General features: G+C 45.2%; 1 protein-coding gene across 2 annotated transcripts in view; it reads left to right on the top strand.

Moving 5' to 3' along the window:
* ITGA1 (integrin subunit alpha 1) overlaps positions 1–18263 on the top strand; it is a 286895-nt gene that overhangs the window by 115951 nt on the left and 152681 nt on the right. For both annotated transcript variants that reach the window (XM_077285259.1, XM_077285250.1), the window contains exons 3-4: positions 15317–15423; positions 18147–18235. In XM_077285259.1, coding sequence (XP_077141374.1) covers positions 15317–15423; positions 18147–18235 — 196 coding nt within the window. The remainder of the gene's footprint in view (positions 1–15316; positions 15424–18146; positions 18236–18263) is intronic.

Raw genomic sequence — 18263 nt, 5'->3', positions numbered from 1 at the left:
GAGGTCAAGCTTGGTAAACCACTTAGCACCTGCCACCTGGTTGAACAAATCCGGTATCAATGGCATAAGGTATGGATCACGAACCGTAATCTGGTTTAACTCCCTGAAATCCAGACACGGCCGTAGTCCACCATCTTTCTTCTTAACGAAGAAGAACCCTGCTGCCACTGGTGAGGATGAAGGCCTGATGTGCCCTTTGCTCAAACTTTCAGCAATGTAATCCTTTAGCGCTTGTCTCTCCGGACCGGAGATGTTAAACATCCTCGCTTTAGGCAACTTGGCCCCTGGTTTAAACCTGATAGAACAGTCATAGGAGCGATGTGGTGGTAACTCTGAACAACCCTTCTCAGAGAACACATCCACAAAATCCAGAAGTGACTCAGGAATGCTTGGAGTCACAGCAGAAACACATGTGGCCAAGCAATTCTCCTGACAGAAATCACTCCACTGAATTATGTCCTGAGTTTTCCAGTCAATAACCGGGTTGTGTGTAGACAAACATGGAAAACCCAGAAGCAATTGTGCCGGAAGACTCTTGAGCACCTTACATGTAACCTGCTCGAAATGAAGAACCCCAATGTGGAGTTTGACCTCAGCCACAAACTCAGTAATCTCCCTCTGTGGGAGAGGAGCAGAATTGATGGTGACCACGCAGATAGGATGAGACAGTTTTTCAATCCTAAGACCAGCAGTGCGCGCAAACTCCTCATCAATGAGATTTGTGGTAGAACCACTTTCCACAAAAACAGTGATTGGCAGCTCTCTGCCAGCGACAACAACTTTGGCAGGGAGCATGCACTGAGAAACCATCATGGAGGATATACTGTTGTGAACTCCGTTTTCAGGCTCCCTCTTGTGGTCACAGATGGTATTGTGTGACTTTGTTTTTTTGGCTCCCCCTGGTGGTTTGGTTTATTATCCTGCGGGTCTGCTGGATCAGCTGCCTCGTTATTCACCAGGGAGGCTCCTATTTAGCTCTGCTTCTCTTCCACTTGTTGCCGGCTGTCAATGTATTCAGTGCTATTCTGATTACTCCTGTTTATCTCGTTTTCTGCCTCTTCAGGATAAGCTAAGTTCTGTTTGAATATTTTTTGCTCATCTGCCTGCAATATGATTTCTGTGTATGATGAGTCTAGTCCAGCTTGCTAAGATGTGATTTCTTTTTGCTGGTAAGCTCTGGGGTACGGAGTTGCTTCCCCCGCACCGTTAGTTGGTGCGGGGGCTCGAGCAATCTCTGCGTGGATTTTTTGAATAGGGTTTTTTATTGACCGCACAGTTTCCTTCCTTTTTTCTGCTATCTAGTATTAGCGGGCCTCATTTGCTAAATCTGATTTCATCTCTGCGTTTGTGCTTTCCCCTTAACTCACCGTTAATATTTGTGGGGGGCTATTCTATATCTTTGGGGGTCTTCCACTGAGGCAAGTGAGGACTTACTTTCCCTCCAGGAATAGTCAGTTTCTCAGGCCGTGACGAGACGTCTAGGATTTTTTAGGTAACATTCCACGGCTGCCTATAGTTGTTTGCGGATAGGATCAGGTTGCGGTCAATCTAGTTACCACTTCCCCAGAGCTAGTAGTCTGTTCAGTTACTTAGCTAGTCCGACCTGCGATCCTTGCCACTAGGATCATAACAATATACATAAGCTCAGATTGGACTCCTCCACACCCTCTGAGCTTAGAAGTTTTTCCGCCGTTGCGTTTTTTTTTGACAGCAGAGGACAGATATTAATAAAATGACCAGTTTTACCGCAGTAAAAACAGGCTCCCTGCTTCCTGAGTACAAGGGCTCGATTCTTAACATGTGATACCCCTGCGACTTGCATAGGTTCCATGGGCTCACCTGCAGCAACCTCACGTGAAACTAAACCTTCACCCACAGGCGGTGTCTCATGATCCCCCTGACGCAAACGGCGATCAATGCGGACAACAAGACTCATAGCGGAATCTAGTGAAGCAGGAGTCTCGTACATCAGGAGGGCTTTTTAAACCCTATTAGAAACTCCATGAATAAAGTTACTCCGCAGCGCGGAATCATTCCACTGTGTGTCGACCGCCCAGCGGCAAAATTCAGAACAGTAATCCTCTGTAACTCACTCCTCCTGGCGAATAGTGCGTATCTTAGCATCTGCTAGAGCCATTCTGTCAGTCTCATCATAAATATTTCCAAGAGAAGAAAAAAAACTCTCCAGAGTCAAATGCAGCAGAATCAGATGGCAAAGAAAACGCCCATGCTTGGGGATCCCCGTTTAATAATGACAACACCAGACCCACACGCTGAGCCTCATTACCGGAGGAGATCGGGCGCATACGGAAATACAGTTTGCAAGCTTCACGAAAAGAAACAAATTTACTGCGTTCCCCAGCAAATTTTTCAGGCAAAGGAAACTTAGGCTCAGCAACTTTACCTGTAATTCCGGTTTGCACATTAGACACTGCTAGTCCCTGTTGCTGCACTGCCCCCCTCAACTCAGTGACCTGTAGGGACAGTGCCTCCAACTGGCAGATTATGGAAATCATGGGATCCATGGAAATAATGTTGGCCGATTTTAATGAAACGGGAGACCTAGGCAGGAACGAGCTAATAACCCGGGCCCCTGCGATTTCCCTCAGACTAGGGAAACCCTGACTGACTCTCTACCTAGAGTTTACACTGATGGTGTGCATGTCTAGGCCTCCACCCTCTCCCTGTCTCCTGTTTCAACCCTAGGCTGAAAATACCACCCTCCACCCAGTGAAGTGATAATACACCAATACCCACAGTTAGCACAGACAAGGATAACGGAAAATATACACCACGCCGCAGTCACTCAGGAATACACTATAAATGCACAGGGCAAAATAAATACAAATATAGGAAGGAGTAAATAAGACAAAGGGAAATATACACCACCAGATACAATACTCCAACTACTAGCTAACCACTCCAGACCGAGATAACCAAGCACTAGACAGAAGCTATAATCGTCGACGCCCAATGTTCAGGAGAACTATTTAAAGGCAGTGGGCATAGCCCAGCTTCCAATCCGAGCACCAGGTAAATTAACCCCGGACCAGCTAGATAAAATCTAGCCGACGCCAATGAGCGCCTAGTGGTCAAAAGCGGAATTACCGCTGTCTGTCGAACGACCTGGTCTGAACAGTGTCCGACATGACATACACTTGTCCATATATGATGTAAAATACTATGGGTGGGATGCTCATATGTAATGGTCTAGTCTGGGGACCATGAAAGTAATGTCTGTTATCTATTAAGGAGACAAGGCGTTATTTTGTAACTAAAGGAACTCACCATAGTGTTCAACGAATCTGTAATGGAAGAGGAGAGAGTTAGTAAGCTGAAAGGATAATTTAGAGTAGCCAGTTAATTTCCCTGTTGAGGCCCCTAGGTGCGAGGGTGTCTAATGTATATATCCAGTATGTTTCCCTGGATCTCAACAGTTTAACATGGTTGCCACCCCGTCTGGGACGAGGTACCTGTTCCAAGACTTGGAATTTTAGTTGGGCCACTGAATGTCTGGCCCTGGTAAAATGGTCAGGAAGGGGAAGCCAGATTTTGTTACACCTAATAGTGGACTTGTGGCTTGCGATCCTATCACGTACGTGCTGAATGGTTTCCCCCACATAGAGCAGGCCGCAGGGGCACTTAATGACGTAAACCACAAAATTTGAATCGCACGTATAAAATCCGCGGATAGGGTAAGATTTCCCAGTTCTTGGGTGAGTCACATTGTCGGACTTAATCACGTTCGAGCAAGCGGCACACTTTAAACAAAGGAAAGTACCATTGCGGCGTGAACTTAAGAACTGTTCAGTCGGTACTCGGAGTGCACTGCCCATGTCTGCCCTGACTATTTGGTCATGGATGTTGGGGGGTCTCCTGGTGCTCATGAGTACGGGCACCCTAAAGGACGCGATCTCAGGGTTGGCTCTACCAAGGAGTGGCTTTCATAGCCCACTACGCCTGCACCTCGCTCCCTTATCTATCCTGAGTGCGCGCTAATTTTCTTTACTTAGATGGCATAGTATAGCATAAATTAACATGGCAGAAGATGATGAAGCTTAATATTACACAGTAAAGACCACCAGATCCTTCAATAGTAGAATAAGATTCTATGATATGCAGTAGCGTAACTAAAGTCTGATGGGCCCTTGTACGAAATGGGGACCTGGGCCCCCACCTGCATATTCGTCAGATGTATGGGCCCTTGTATCATTCCATATCCTATGAAGATACACAGTGGATGAAATAAGTATTGAACACATCAACAATTTTCTAAGTAAATATATTTCTAAAGGTGCCATTGCCATGAAATGTCAGAAACAACCCATCCAATCTCCACATGCAATGAGATCAAACCATAGATGTCCATAAATTAAGTTACTGTATGTGTAATAATGAGAAATGACACAGGGAAAAAGTATTGAACCCATGAACAAAGAGGTGCAAAAAGCCATGGAAAGTCATGAGACCTCACTAATTAGAAAGCAATCTTGTCACGTAGTGAAAAATAATAATAATCAGCTGATTTAACTAATGACTATTAAAAGGTATCTCATTACCAAGGTGCCACACAAGGAGAACCTCATGATAGGTAAAACTAGTAAGCTTAGTAAGCTGTCTCAAGAACATCTGAACTTTATTATTGCAAAACATACTGATGGCATTGGTTACAGAAGAATTTATAAACTACTGAAGATTCCAGTGAGCAGTGTTGGGGCCATAACCTAAAAGTGTAAAGAACATTATTTTATCATAAACCGGCCATGAGCAGGTGCTCACTGCAAGATTTCAGACAGAGGAGTGAAAAGAATAGTTGTTTAAGAGCCAAGGACCACCTGTGGAGAGCTACAAAAAGACCTAGAATAAGGAGGTACAATTGTTTCAAAGAAAATTATAAGTAATGCACTCAACCTCCATGGCCTGTATGCATTCTCATCTTGCATTGCTGAACAAAAAGCATGTTAAAGCGCATTGCAAGCTTGTGGAGCGCCCCCGTGTAGGGCAATGGGGTACTCGGTACCGGATCCTTCGGTTCTCGGTGGGGATGTCACAGTGGCTGACCCGGTCCGTGGCCCTAGGGACGTACGTTGCAAATGGGGAAAGATCTTTAAAGGGAAAATGTTCGTGACACCACCTGTGGTATTCGGTCAGGGTGACTGACGCTGCTTAGGGATCTGCTGGGGTGATGTAATGGCAGCTAGATGGTATACCTTCCCACAGGTGAAGTGTATCCCCAGGGCTTCCCAGAGTGAAGATGGTGAATGGTGTGAGGCGCAGTGAAGAACGAGGAAACAAGGTTGCAGTCTCTTTACCTTTACTGAAGACTTCAGCATCCACAGTCCAGGGTACAGACCACAGGGTAGGCAGAGTCTGGCCGGTCTGAGGGCAAATCCAGAGTCCCCTTATCCAGGTGGAGATCAGTAGCCTTCCTCTAGCGCCTGGATGTTGTAGTACCTCCCTGCTGAGCTTCTCGGTAAGGTCCTCACAACTGATGTTGGTGTTCTAGATGTTATTTCTCTTTCTCTCTGTCCCCCTGATGGAATGGATAGGACAAACCCATATGACTGGTGGCCTGAGGCTTCTTACAGGGACTCTATCACGTCCCGGCCCCCACAAGTTGCCACCGTGCCTCCTGGGTATGGGTCGGGCAGGTAACGTGGAATTACCTGTCCTGCCAGTCTCTGGAGCAAGGCTGGGAGACAATTACTCCCTCGGTGTTCCGGCTTCTTGTGCCTCAGAAGGAGGTAGCCTTTTGCAGGGCAGAACTCCTTCTGGATTCCTCTCCTTGTGCTATAACTTCGTTTCTCACCCTCCGCAATACAATTCTCTTTCATGTCCTTTCTTAGGATGCTGCCGCACGTGGGGCAGGCACAGCTCCGTGGCCTTCTGTCTAGGCCTCTGACAGGATCCCACCCCTGTCAGGGACCCCCCTGTCTGCAGCTCTTTGATGTTCCTCCTTCCCCTCTGGCTGCCTGACAGGGTGCTGCCTGGGTGAAGCCCAGTCAGCTTCTGCCTAACTTCCTATCAAGACCACTAGTTTTACATAATTGTGAGGAGTGCCCTAGTAGATAGTAGAAAAGCTCCCCCTGGTGGTCTGGAGTGTGAAGTGTGTTGTGTTGTTTTGTGATACCTGGTACAGAGATCTCCTTTATTGCCTTCAGACGTAACATCACTCCCCCTGGTGGAAGAACGACATTACTGCAACGACCAGGACTCTGGGGCGCTGCACTTGCTCAACAACTTTTATAAAATACTGAAATACTAGGATAAAATGGTCCGGTCAGATGAGACCAAAATTGAACTCTTTGGATGTCATAATACACACTATGTTTGGAGGCAAAAAGACACTGAATGTCACCCCCAAAACACCACATGAACAGTGAAATATGGAGGTGGGAATATCATGGTGTCAGGCTGTTTTTCAGCATACGTCACTGGCAAACTTCATATAATTGAAGAAAAGATGAATGTACAAATATATTGAGACATTATTGTTAACCCCTTCATGACCTTGCCGTTTTTTGCAATTCTGACCAGTGTCCCTTTATGAGGTAATAACTCAGGAACGCTTCAACGGATCCTAGGGATTCTGAGACTGTTTTTTCGTGACATATTGGGCTTCATGTTAGTGGTAAATTTAGGTCGATAATTTCTGAGTTTATTTGTGAAAAAAACGGAAATTTGGCAAAAATTTTGAAAATTTCGCAATTTTCACATTTTGAATTTTTATTCTGTTAAACCAGAGAGTTATGTGACACAAAATAGTTAATAAATAACATTTCCCACATGTCTACTTTACATCAGCACAATTTTGGAAACAAATTTTTTTTTTGCTAGGAAGTTATAAGGGTTAAAATTTGACCAGTGATTTCTCATTTTTACAACAAAATTTACAAAACCATTTTTTTTAGGGATCACCTCACATTTGAAGTCAGTTTGAGGGTTCTATATGGCTGAAAATACCCAAAAGTGACACCATTCTAAAAACTGCACCCCTCAAGGTGCTCAAAACCACATTCAAGAAGTTTATTAACCCTTCAGGTGTTTCACAGCAGCAGAAGCAACATGGAAGTAAAAAATGAACATTTAACTTTTTAGTCACAAAAATGATATTTTAGCGAAATTTTTTTTATTTTCCCAAGGGTAAAAGGAGAAACTGGACCACGGACGTTGTTGTCCAATTTGTCCTGAGTACGCTGATACCTCATATGTGGGGGTAAACCACTGTTTGGGCGCACGGCAGGGCTCGGAAGGGAAGGAGCGCCATTTGACTTTTTCAATGAAAAATTGGCTCCAATCTTTAGCGGACACCATGTCGCGTTTGGAGAGCCCCCGTGTGCCTAAACATTGGAGCTCCCCCACAAGTGACCCCATTTTGGAAACTAGACCCCCCAAGGAACTTATCTAGAAGCATAGTGAGCACTTTAAACCCCCAGGTGCTTCACAAATTGATCCGTAAAAATGAAAAAGTACTTTTTTTTCACGAAAAAATTATTTTAGCCTCAATTTTTTCATTTTCACATGGGCAACAGGATAAAATGGATCCTAAATTTTGTTGGGCAATTTCTCCTGAGTACACCAATACCTCACATGTGGGGGTAAACCACTGTTTGGGCACATGGTAAGGCTCGGAAGGGAAGGAGCGCCATTTGACTTTTTGAATGAAAAATTATCTCCATCGTTAGCGGACACCATGTCGCGTTTGGAAAGCCCCTGTGTGCCTAAACATTGGAGCTCCTCCACAAGTGACCCCATTTTGGAAAGTAGACCCCCCAAGGAACTCATCTAGAGGCATAGTGAGCACTTTAAACCCCCAGGTGCTTCACAAATTGATCCGCAAAAATGAAAAAGTACTTTTTTTTCACACAAAATTTCTTTTAGCCTCAATTCTTTCATTTTCACATGGGCAACAGGATAAAATGGATCCTAAAATTTGTTGGGCAATTTCTCCTGAGTATGCCGATACCTCATATGTGGGGGTAAACCACTGTTTGGGTGCACGGCAAGGCTCGGAAGGGGAGGCGTGCCATTTGACTTTTTGAATGGAAAATTAGCTCCAATCGTTAGCGGACACCATGTCGCGTTTGGAGAGCTCCTGTGTGCCTAAATATTGGAGCTCCCCTACAAGTGACCCCATTTTGGAAACTAGACCCCCCAAGGAACTTATCTAGATGCATAGTAAACACTTATAACCCCCAGGTGCTTCACAGAAGTTTATAACGCAGAGCCGTGAAAATAAAAAAATAATTTTTCTTTCCTCAAAAATGATTTTTAGCCCAGAATTTTTTATTTTCCCAAGGGTAATAGGAGAAATTGGACCCCAAATGTTGTTGTCCAGTTTGTCCTGAGTACGATGATACCCCATATGTGGGGGTAAACCACTGTTTGGGCGCACGGCAGGGCTCGGAAGGGAAGGCACGCCATTTGGCTTTTTGAATGGAAAATTAGCTCCAATCATTAGCGGACACCATGTCGCGTTTGGAGAGCCCCTGTGTGCCTAAACATTGGAGCTCCCCACAATTGACTCCATTTTGGAAACTAGACCCCCAAGGGAACTTATCTAGATGTGTAGTGAGCACTTTGAACCCCCAAGTGCTTCACAGAAGTTTATAACGCAGAGCCGTGAAAATAAAAAATGTGTTTCCTTTCCTCAAAAATATTTTTTTAGCCCAGAATTTTTTTATTTTTGCAAGAGTAACAGGAGAAATTGGACCCCAAAAGTTGTTGTCCAGTTTCTCCTGAGTACGCTGATACCCCATATGTGGGGGTAAACCACTGTTTTGGCACACGTCGGGGTTCGGAAGGGAAGTAGTGACGTTTTGAAATGCAGACTTTGATGGAATGCTCTGCGGGCATCAGGTTGCGTTTGCAGAGCCCCTGATGTGCCTAAACAGTAGGAACTCCCCACAAGTGACTCCATTTTGGAAACTAGACCCCCAAGGGAACTTATCTAGATGTGTGGTGAGCACTTTGAACCCCCAAGTGCTTCACAGAAGTTTATAACGCAGAGCCGTGAAAATAATAAATGTGTTTCCTTTCCTCAAAAATATTTTTTTAGCCCAGAATTTTTTATTTTTGCAAGAGTAACAGGAGAAATTGGACCCCAAAAGTTGTTGTCCAGTTTCTCCTGAGTACGCTGATACCCCATATGTGGGGGTAAACCACTGTTTGGGTACATGCCGGGGCTCGGAAGGGAAGTAGTGACATTTGAAATGCAGACTTTGATGGAATGGTCTGCGGGCGTCACATTGCATTTGCAGAGCCCCTGATGTGCCTAAACAGTAGAAACACCCCACAAGTGACCCCATTTTGGAAACTAGACCCCCGAAGGAACTTATCTAGATGTGTGGTGAGCACTTTCAACCCCCAAGTGCTTCACAGAAGTTTATAACGCAGAGCCGTGAAAATAAAAAATAATTGTTCTTTCCTCAAAAATTATGTTTTAGCAAGTAATTTTTTATTTTTGCAAGGGTAACAGGAGAAATTGGACCCCAACAGTTGTTGCCCAGTTTGTCCTGAGTACGCTGGTACCCCAAATGTGGGGGTAAACCACTGTTTGGGCGCACGTCGGGGCTTGGAAGGGCGGGAGCACCATTTGACTTTTTGAACGCAAGATTGGCTGGAATCAATGGTGGCGCCATGTTGCGTTTGGAGACCCCTGATGTGCCTAAAACAGTGGAAACCCCTCAATTCTAACTTCAACACTAACCCCAACACACCCCTAATCCTAATCCCAACTGTAGCCATAACCCTAATCACAACCCTAACCCCAACACACCCCTAACCACAACCCTAACCGCAACACAACCGTAACCCTAATTCCAACCCTAATCCTAACCCTAATCCCAACCGTAACCCTAATCCCAACCCTAACCACAACTGTAACCCCAACACACCCCTAACCCTATCCGTAACCCTAACCACAAGCCTATTCTTAACCCTATTTCCAACCCTAGCCCTAATTCCAACCCTAACCCTAAGGGTATGTGCCCACGTTGCGGATTCGTGTGAGATTTTTCCGCACGATTTTTGAAAAATCTGCAGGTAAAAGGCACTGCGTTTTGCCTGCGGATTTACAGCAGATTTCCAGTGTTTTTTTGTGCGGATTCCTATTGAGGAACAGGTGTAAACCGCTGCGGAATCCGCACAAAGAATTGACATGCTGCGGAAAATACAATGCAGCGTTTCTGCACGGAATTTTCCGCACCATGGGCACAGCAGATTTGGTTTTCCTTAGGTGTACATGGTACTGTAAACTTGATGGAAAACTGCTTCGAATTCGCAGCAGCCAATCCGCTGCCAATCCGCTGCGGATCCGCGGCCAATCCGCTGCAGATCCGCGGCCAATCCGCTGCGGATCCGCTGCGGATCCGCGGCCAATCCGCTGCAGATCCGCTGCAGATCCGCGGCCAATCTGCTGCGGATCCGCTGCCGATCCGCTGCGGATCCGCGGCCAATCCGCTGCCGATCCGCTGCAGATCCGCGGCCAATCCGCTGCGGATCCACTGCGGATCCGCTGCGGATCCACTGCGGATCCGCGGCTTATCCGCTGCGGATCCGCGGCCGATCCGCTGCGGATCCGCGGCCGATCCGCTGCGGATCCGCTGCGGATCCGCGGCCGATCCGCTGCAGATCCGCGGCCAATCCGCTGCGGATCCGCTGCAGATCCGCGGCCAATCTGCTGCAGATCCGCGGCCAATCTGCTGCGGATCCGCTGCCGATCCGCTGCGGATCCGCGGCCAATCCGCTGCCAATCCGCTGCAGATCCGCGGGCAATCCGCTGCGGATCCACTGCGGATCCGCGGCTTATCCGCTGCGGATCCGCGGCCGATCCGCTGCGGATCCGCGGCCGATCCGCTGCGGATCCGCGGCCGATCCGCTGCGGATCCGCTGCGATCCGCGGCCGATCCGCTGCGGATCCGCGGCCGATCTGCGGCCGATCCGCTGCGGATCCGCGGCCGATCCGCTCTGTGTGCACATGCCATAACCCTACCCCTAACCCTAACCCTACCCGTAACCCTAACCCTACCCCTAACCCTACCCCTAGTTCTAACCCTAACCCTAGTGGTAAAAGAAAAAAAAATATTTTCTTTATTTTATTATTGTCCCTACCTATGGGGGTGATAAAGGGGGGGGTTTATTTATTATTTTTTTATTTTGATCGCTGTGGTAGAACCTACCACAGCGATCAAAATGTACCTGTAACGAATCTGCCAGCCTGCAGATTCGGCGGGCGTACTGAGCATGCGCCCGCCATTTTCCAAGATGGCGGCGCCCAGCGAGGACACGGCCGGACACCGGGAGGATCGGTAAGTATGAGGGGGTGGTGGGGGGGTGGATCGGAGCACAGGGGGGGGGATCGGAGGACGGGGGGAGCGGACAGGAGCACGGGGGAGCGGACAGGAGCACGGGGGAGCGAACAGGGGGACGGAGGGGGGTACCTGACAGAACGGACGACTGGGGAGGAGATCGGGGGCGGTGGGGGGGGCCAGTACATGATTTCCAGCCATGGCAGATGCTATTGCAGCATCGGCCATGGCTGGATTGCAATATTTCACCATTTTCATAGGTGAAATATTGCAAATTGCTCTGATTGGCTGTTGCACTTTCAACAGCCAATCAGAGCGATCGTAGCCACGTGGGGGCAAAGCCACCCCCCCTAGGCTGAAGTACAACTCCCCCTCTCCCTGCAGATCGGGTAAAATAGGAATTAACCCTTTCACCCGATCTGCAGGGATGCGATCATTCCATGACGCCGCATAGGCGTCATGGGTCGGGAAGGGGTTAAAATCTGATGCCATCTACCAGGGTAATGAAGATGACATGATGGTGGACATTTCAGCAAGACAATGATCCCAAACACACAGCCAAGGAAACTCTCAATTGGTTTTAGAGAAAGAAAATAAAGCTGCTAGAACGACCCAGCCAATCACCTGATCTGAATCCTATAGAAAATTTATGAAAGGAAGTAAAGTTCAGAGTTCATAGATGGAGGCCACAGAACCTTCAGGATTTGAAGAGTGTTTGTTTTGAAGAATGGGTCAAAATCACACATGAGTAATACATGCAACTAGTTTCTCCATACAGAAAGCTGTCATCACCAACAAAGGCTTGTGTACAAAGTATTAAATACAATTTAGTAAGCATGGTCAATACTATTTCCATGTGTTATTTCTCATTATTACACATAATTAAATTTGTGGACATCTATGCTTTGATTTCTTTACCTGTATGGATTGTATGTTTTGTCACTGACATCTGGTGAGAATTTTCTGTCAATAGCACCTTTCCAAATATCGTAACTTAGAAGATTGATGTGTTCAGTTGCTGTACATGTTGCCCCCCAATGTTTTAATGTCCCCAATCCTGGCCCCTTCCTCTAATATGTCTTCCATCCTGGGCCCCTTCCTGTATTCATGTCCCCCATCCTGGGCCCCTTCTTGTAAAGATGTCCTCCATCCTGGCTCCTTACGGTAATAATGTCCTCCATCCTATTTCCTTCCTGTAATAATGTCCCCATCCTGGCCCCCTTTTAGTAATATATATATCTGGTGTGAAGTCATCCATACTGGACTCTTCCAGGTTAAATGTTCTCCATCCTTGGCCCCTTCCTTGTTTAATGTTCCACATCTTTGTACCTTGCTGGCTGGTATAATGTCCCACATCCTGGGCGCTTTCTTGGTATAATGTCCCCATCCTGGACACCTTACAGTTATAATTTCCTCTATGCTGCTATAATGTCCTCCATCCTGGGCCCCTTCCTTGTATAATGACTCCCATTCCTGGTATAATGTCCAGGTATAATGTCCTCCCCCACTCCCATGATGTGCAGTGTCTTCAACGACAGCTGTCGCAAATTACTTAGGTGTGCAAGCAATGGGCAATGCATGACTTCACTACCATGCACAGCCTGTGTCGGGCACACTGACCTGAGCAGCCAGCCTCTGATTGGCTGTCAGTGTGTATTGCAGCATGGAGAGCTGGTAGGTCGCTGTGTCACAATGCATTTCAGCTGGATATGCATTCTTGGATGCACATTCAGCTAAAATAGCAGGTGGCCTTGGTTGACCCCTTTCAGCACGTGGGTCCCCCTTCAGCACTCTCTACGACTGCGATCATTATACTCCTGATAATAAGCATACAGCTAGTGGCTGGTTCATTACTCACATGGCTGGTGTTAGGGGCAGGCATACCCTTGACTCACAATCCAGAAAGTTCAGTGGCTGGATGAAAGATGCAAGAGTCTGTCTGGATCCTAGAAACTCACTCAGCTTTTATGCACACACACTGATTACAAGCAAACAGGTCACAGGTGAGGATGTTACCTTTAGTAGCCATTCAAACCCATTTGTTTCAACTTCACCCAACCACTAACCATGAGTGGAGAAAAAGTTTTGGTGTTATCACTCATATTCTCTGAAATAAGGCCAAGAAAGTAAAAATTCTGCCGGGGTATGTAAACTTTTGAGCACAACTGTATCTTGTGAAAAAAATATTTTTCATGTGAGCATTCCATTCTGCTGAGACTAATTGTAGTTTTGGAGACTTTTCTTGTTGAAAGCTGTACTTTATAGGTTAATAAAATTAGAATTTAAGGATTATTTTCACCAATACATCTCCCTGTATAATCATAGTACATAGAAAAACACTGAAAGAGATTGAAATTCAATACTAGGCACAATCATGTGTGCAAATTCACTACTTAGTCTAAAAAATAGACCCTAAGGCACTTCAAAATGTTTTCTTTAGCATTCCAGTGGAGGTTCTGGAGGTTGGGCCCTCAGAGATCAAGCATTGGTGTCCTGTCCTAAAGATGTGGATAGTTAAATGCGGATAGTCAGAAACCAACAAAATTGTCTTAAATATTTGCAAGTAGCATCCGTCAGGTAAATGGTGGAACTATGATGGCCAAAACCACGTTTTAACTATAGTGATATTATTGTATACTAGATGGTGGCCCGATTATAACGCATCGGGTATTCTAGAATATGTATCTATGTACTGTATATAGCAGCCACATAGTATATAGCACAGGCCACGTAGTAAATAGGAAGCATGTAGTATATAGCAGACAAATAGTACGTGGCCTGTGCTATATACTATGTGGCTGCTATATACATACATACATATTCTAGAATACCCGATTCGTTAATTCAGGCCACACAGTATATAACACAGCCCATGTACTATATAAGACAGCCCACGCCGTATATAGCAGCCACACAGTATATAACACAGGCGACGTAGTATATAACCCAGGCCACGCAGTATATAACACAGGGCACGTAGTATATAGCACAGCCCATGCAGTATATAACAGCCCATGCAGTATATAACACTGCCCATGTAGTATATAACACAGCCCCCGCAGTATATCACACAGCCCACGTAGTATATAACACTGCCCATGTAGTATATAGCACAGCCCCCACAGTATATCACACAGCCCACGCAGTATACCACACTGCCCATGTAGTATATCGCATAGCCCCCACAGTATATCGCACAGCCCCTGCAGTATATCACACAGCCCCCGCAGTATATCACACAGCCCACACAGTATATCACACTGCCCATGTAGTATATAGAACAGCCCCCGCAGTATTTCACACAGCCCACGTAGTATATAGCAATGTGGGCACCATATCCCTGTTAAAAAAAATAATTAAAATAAAAAATAGTTATATACTCACCCACCGGGATCCACCGAAGCTCCGGCGATGCGCGCGCTGCTGCCGCCATCTTCCATTCCCAGGATGCATTGCGAAATTACCCAGAAGACTTAGCGGTCTCGCGAGACCGCTAAGTCTTCTGGGTAATTTCGCAATGCATCTCTGTGAATGGAAGATGGCGGCAGCCGCGTGCGGCTCAGCGGACTACGGAGGGTGAGAATAGCACTTTTTTTGTTGTTTTATTATTTTTAACATTCCATTTTTTTACTATTGATGCTGCATAGGCAGCATCAATAGTAAAATTTGCAGACACACAGGGTCAATAGCAGCGATAATGGAGCGCGTTACCCGCGGCATAACGCGGTCCGTTACCGCTGGCATTAACCCTGTGTTAGCGGTGAACGGAGGGGAGTGTGGAGCGGGCGCCGGGCACTGACTGCAGGGGAATAGGGAAGGACTAATCGGACTGTGGCCATCGCTGATTGGTTGCGGCAGCCATGACAGGCAGCTGGCGAGACCAATCAGCGACGCGGGATTTCCGTTACGGAAGTTGAGGACAGAAAGACGGAAGTACCCCTTTGACAATTATATATATAGATTTTTGCTATATAAAATATATCATTAATGTTTTTCTCCATATTAAGGGTACTTATTGGATCACCCCTGGAAGGTCAACCAACGCGAAGAACAGGAGATGTTTATAAATGCAAAGTGAATGGGAAATCAAACTGCACAAAGATTAATTTGCCAAGTAAGTGGTAAACAGGAGCGTAGAAGTCTACAAATAATACAGAGATTCAATTGATAGGGGGAGAGAGTAATATTAGAATCCTAGGAATAGTGCAAGCTAGTGTAAATGACTTACTGTAGCCGGCAGCTATCCTACTCCATTTGAATTACAAATTTATTTTTTTTTTATTCTTCATGCACAAGAAAGCAGAGAACCACTACAATAAATTATTGCTGAAAAAATATCTAAACTCTGTGTCTGTCAGAGAAAGTGTGCTTTTCACAATCAATTGTACTTTTTATATTTTTATTTCTTATCCAATCCATTATGGGAAGGGAGACATAACCGTGCTATACCATACTTTGTCTAATAAAATGTCACAGCCACAAGCAGCATTAACAACACCATTGACACCAGGCATTTCGACAGTAGTACAACTCACCACTTTTACCTGTGGCTAGAGTATTAGTGGGAAGGAAGAGGAAGACGTTATGGAACACATGGCACATCACTCGAATCAGTCACAGCAAGATGATGTTATTTTTCACAGTGACAACATCAGTTTGAGCATGCGTTCTGCATAGTCCTCCTCCTCCACCTTGGTAACAGTTAATCTTACTGTAGGTACGGAAAGTATTCAGCCCCCTTTAAATTTATCACTCTTTGTTTCATTGCAGCCATTTGGTAAATTCAAAAAAGTTCATTTTTTTCACATTAATGTACACTCTGCACCCTATCTTGATTTAAAAGAAACAGAAATGTAGACATTTTTGCAAATTTAATAAATAGAAAAACCGAAATATCACATGGTTATAAGTATTCAGACCCTTTGCTCAGACACTCATATATAAGTCCCACGCTGCCCATTTCCTTGTGATCCTCCATGAGATGGTTCTACTCCTTCATTTGAGTCCAGCTGCATTTAATTAAACTGATAGGACTTGATTTAGAAAGGCACACACCTGTCTATGTAAGACCACAAAGCTCACAGTGCATGTCAGACCACATGAGGTCAAAGGAACTAGCCAAGGAGCTCAGAGACAGAATTGTGGCAAGGCACACATCTGGCCAAGGTTACAAAAGAATTTCTGCCGTACTCAAGGTTCGTAAGAGTGCAGTGGTCTCCATAATCCTTAAAGGGAACCTGTCACCCCCAAAATGGCTGGTGAGGTAAGCTCACCGGCATCAGGGGCTTATCTACAGCATTCTGTAATGCTGTAGATAAGCCCCCGATGTTACCTGAAAGAGGAGAAAAAGACGTTAGATTATACTCACCCAGGGGCGGTCCCGGTGCGGTCTGGTCAAATGGGTGTCTCTGGTCCGCTCCGGCGCCTCCCATCTTCATTCCATGACGTCCTCTTCGGGTCTTTACGCCACGGCTCCGGCGCAGGCGTATTTTGTCTGCCCTGTTCAGGGCAGAGCAAAGTACTGCAGTGCGCAGGCGCCGGGCCTCTGTGACCTTTCCGGCGCCGGCTGTACTAGCTCAAAAGGGTGCTTCTACTCAATATTGAGCAAAGGGTCAGTAGAATAAGAATACTTATGACCATGTGTTATTTCAGTTTTTCTTTTTTAATAAATTTGCAAAAATTACAACATTTCTGTTTTTTCAGCCAAGATTGGGTGCAGAGTGTACATTAATGAGAAAATAATGTACTTTTTTGAATTTACCAAATGGCTGCAATGAAACAAAGAGTGATCAATTTAAAGGGGTCTGAATGCTTTCCGTACCCACTGTATATATTGCAGACTTTCAATTCCATGAAGGACACACATAACTGTTCTGCCCCTTAGTGGCCTAAACCACAGCAGTTTGGGAGCTAAGGAAGATATATCACAACAACTTATTTCAGTTGATTTATTGGATGAAATGAATAGCCTGCATTTGTACTCACATAACAGATTCAAATGCCTAACTGTGCTGGTGGCTCTATCAGCTGTGATAACTGGGGCACTGGCAGAGGCAGTTGAGGTGGTAGTGGCATTCTAAGTCAAGACAAATCTAGAGATGGGAATCAGGAGGGGGCAAAGAAATCAAGACATTTCTCACACTGAGACAGCTGTCAGCCCTAATCAGTGATGATGACTCAGGTATCAGACTCAGGTATCAGAGTCAGGTATCAGAGTCAGGTATCAGAGTCAGGTATCAAAGTCAGGAATCAGACTCAAGTATCAGAATCAGGTATCAGACTCAGGTATCAGATTCAGGTATCAGAGTCAGGTATCAGAATCAGGTATCAGAGTCAGGTATCAGAATCAGGTATTAAAGTCAGGTATCAAAGTCAAATATCAAAGTCAGGTATCAGACTCAAGTATCAGGATCAGGTATCAAAATCAGGTATCAGAATCAGGTATCAAAATCAGGTATCAGAGTCAGGCATCAGACAGAGTATTTCTGATGTTTGACTTTGATATGTGAAAGTCAGGTATCAGAATCAGAATCAAGTATCAGAATCAGGTAACAGACAGAGTATTTCTGATGTTTCACTTTGATATGTGATCATGTCCAAAAATGAACACTGTACAAATGAAAAGCTCAGCAAATGAATTTTAGAGGAACCAATTCTTTACTCGATTTTCAATTTTTTTACCTGCAAGAAAATATAATTGGTAAAAAAGATATTTACTTTAAATATAAACTGAAATATTGAATAAGTTGTTTGTCTGAATCCGGAAGTCTGCCTGATATTTAAATATTTTTTAATATGGTTTTTATCAAAATTTTACTTTTTATGCATTTGTTCTAGAATCTACAACCATTGCAAATGTTTCTGAGGTGAAAGAAAACATGACCATGGGGTCCACTTTGGTCACTAATCCTAAAGGAGGCTTTGTGGTAAGGAAATCCTAAAAGAAAATTGATT

The sequence above is a fragment of the Ranitomeya variabilis genome, chromosome 1, assembly GCF_051348905.1.
Source record: "Ranitomeya variabilis isolate aRanVar5 chromosome 1, aRanVar5.hap1, whole genome shotgun sequence".
In the NCBI taxonomy this organism is placed as follows: domain Eukaryota; kingdom Metazoa; phylum Chordata; class Amphibia; order Anura; family Dendrobatidae; genus Ranitomeya; species Ranitomeya variabilis.
This window is presented reverse-complemented; position numbering and strand designations above follow the sequence as displayed.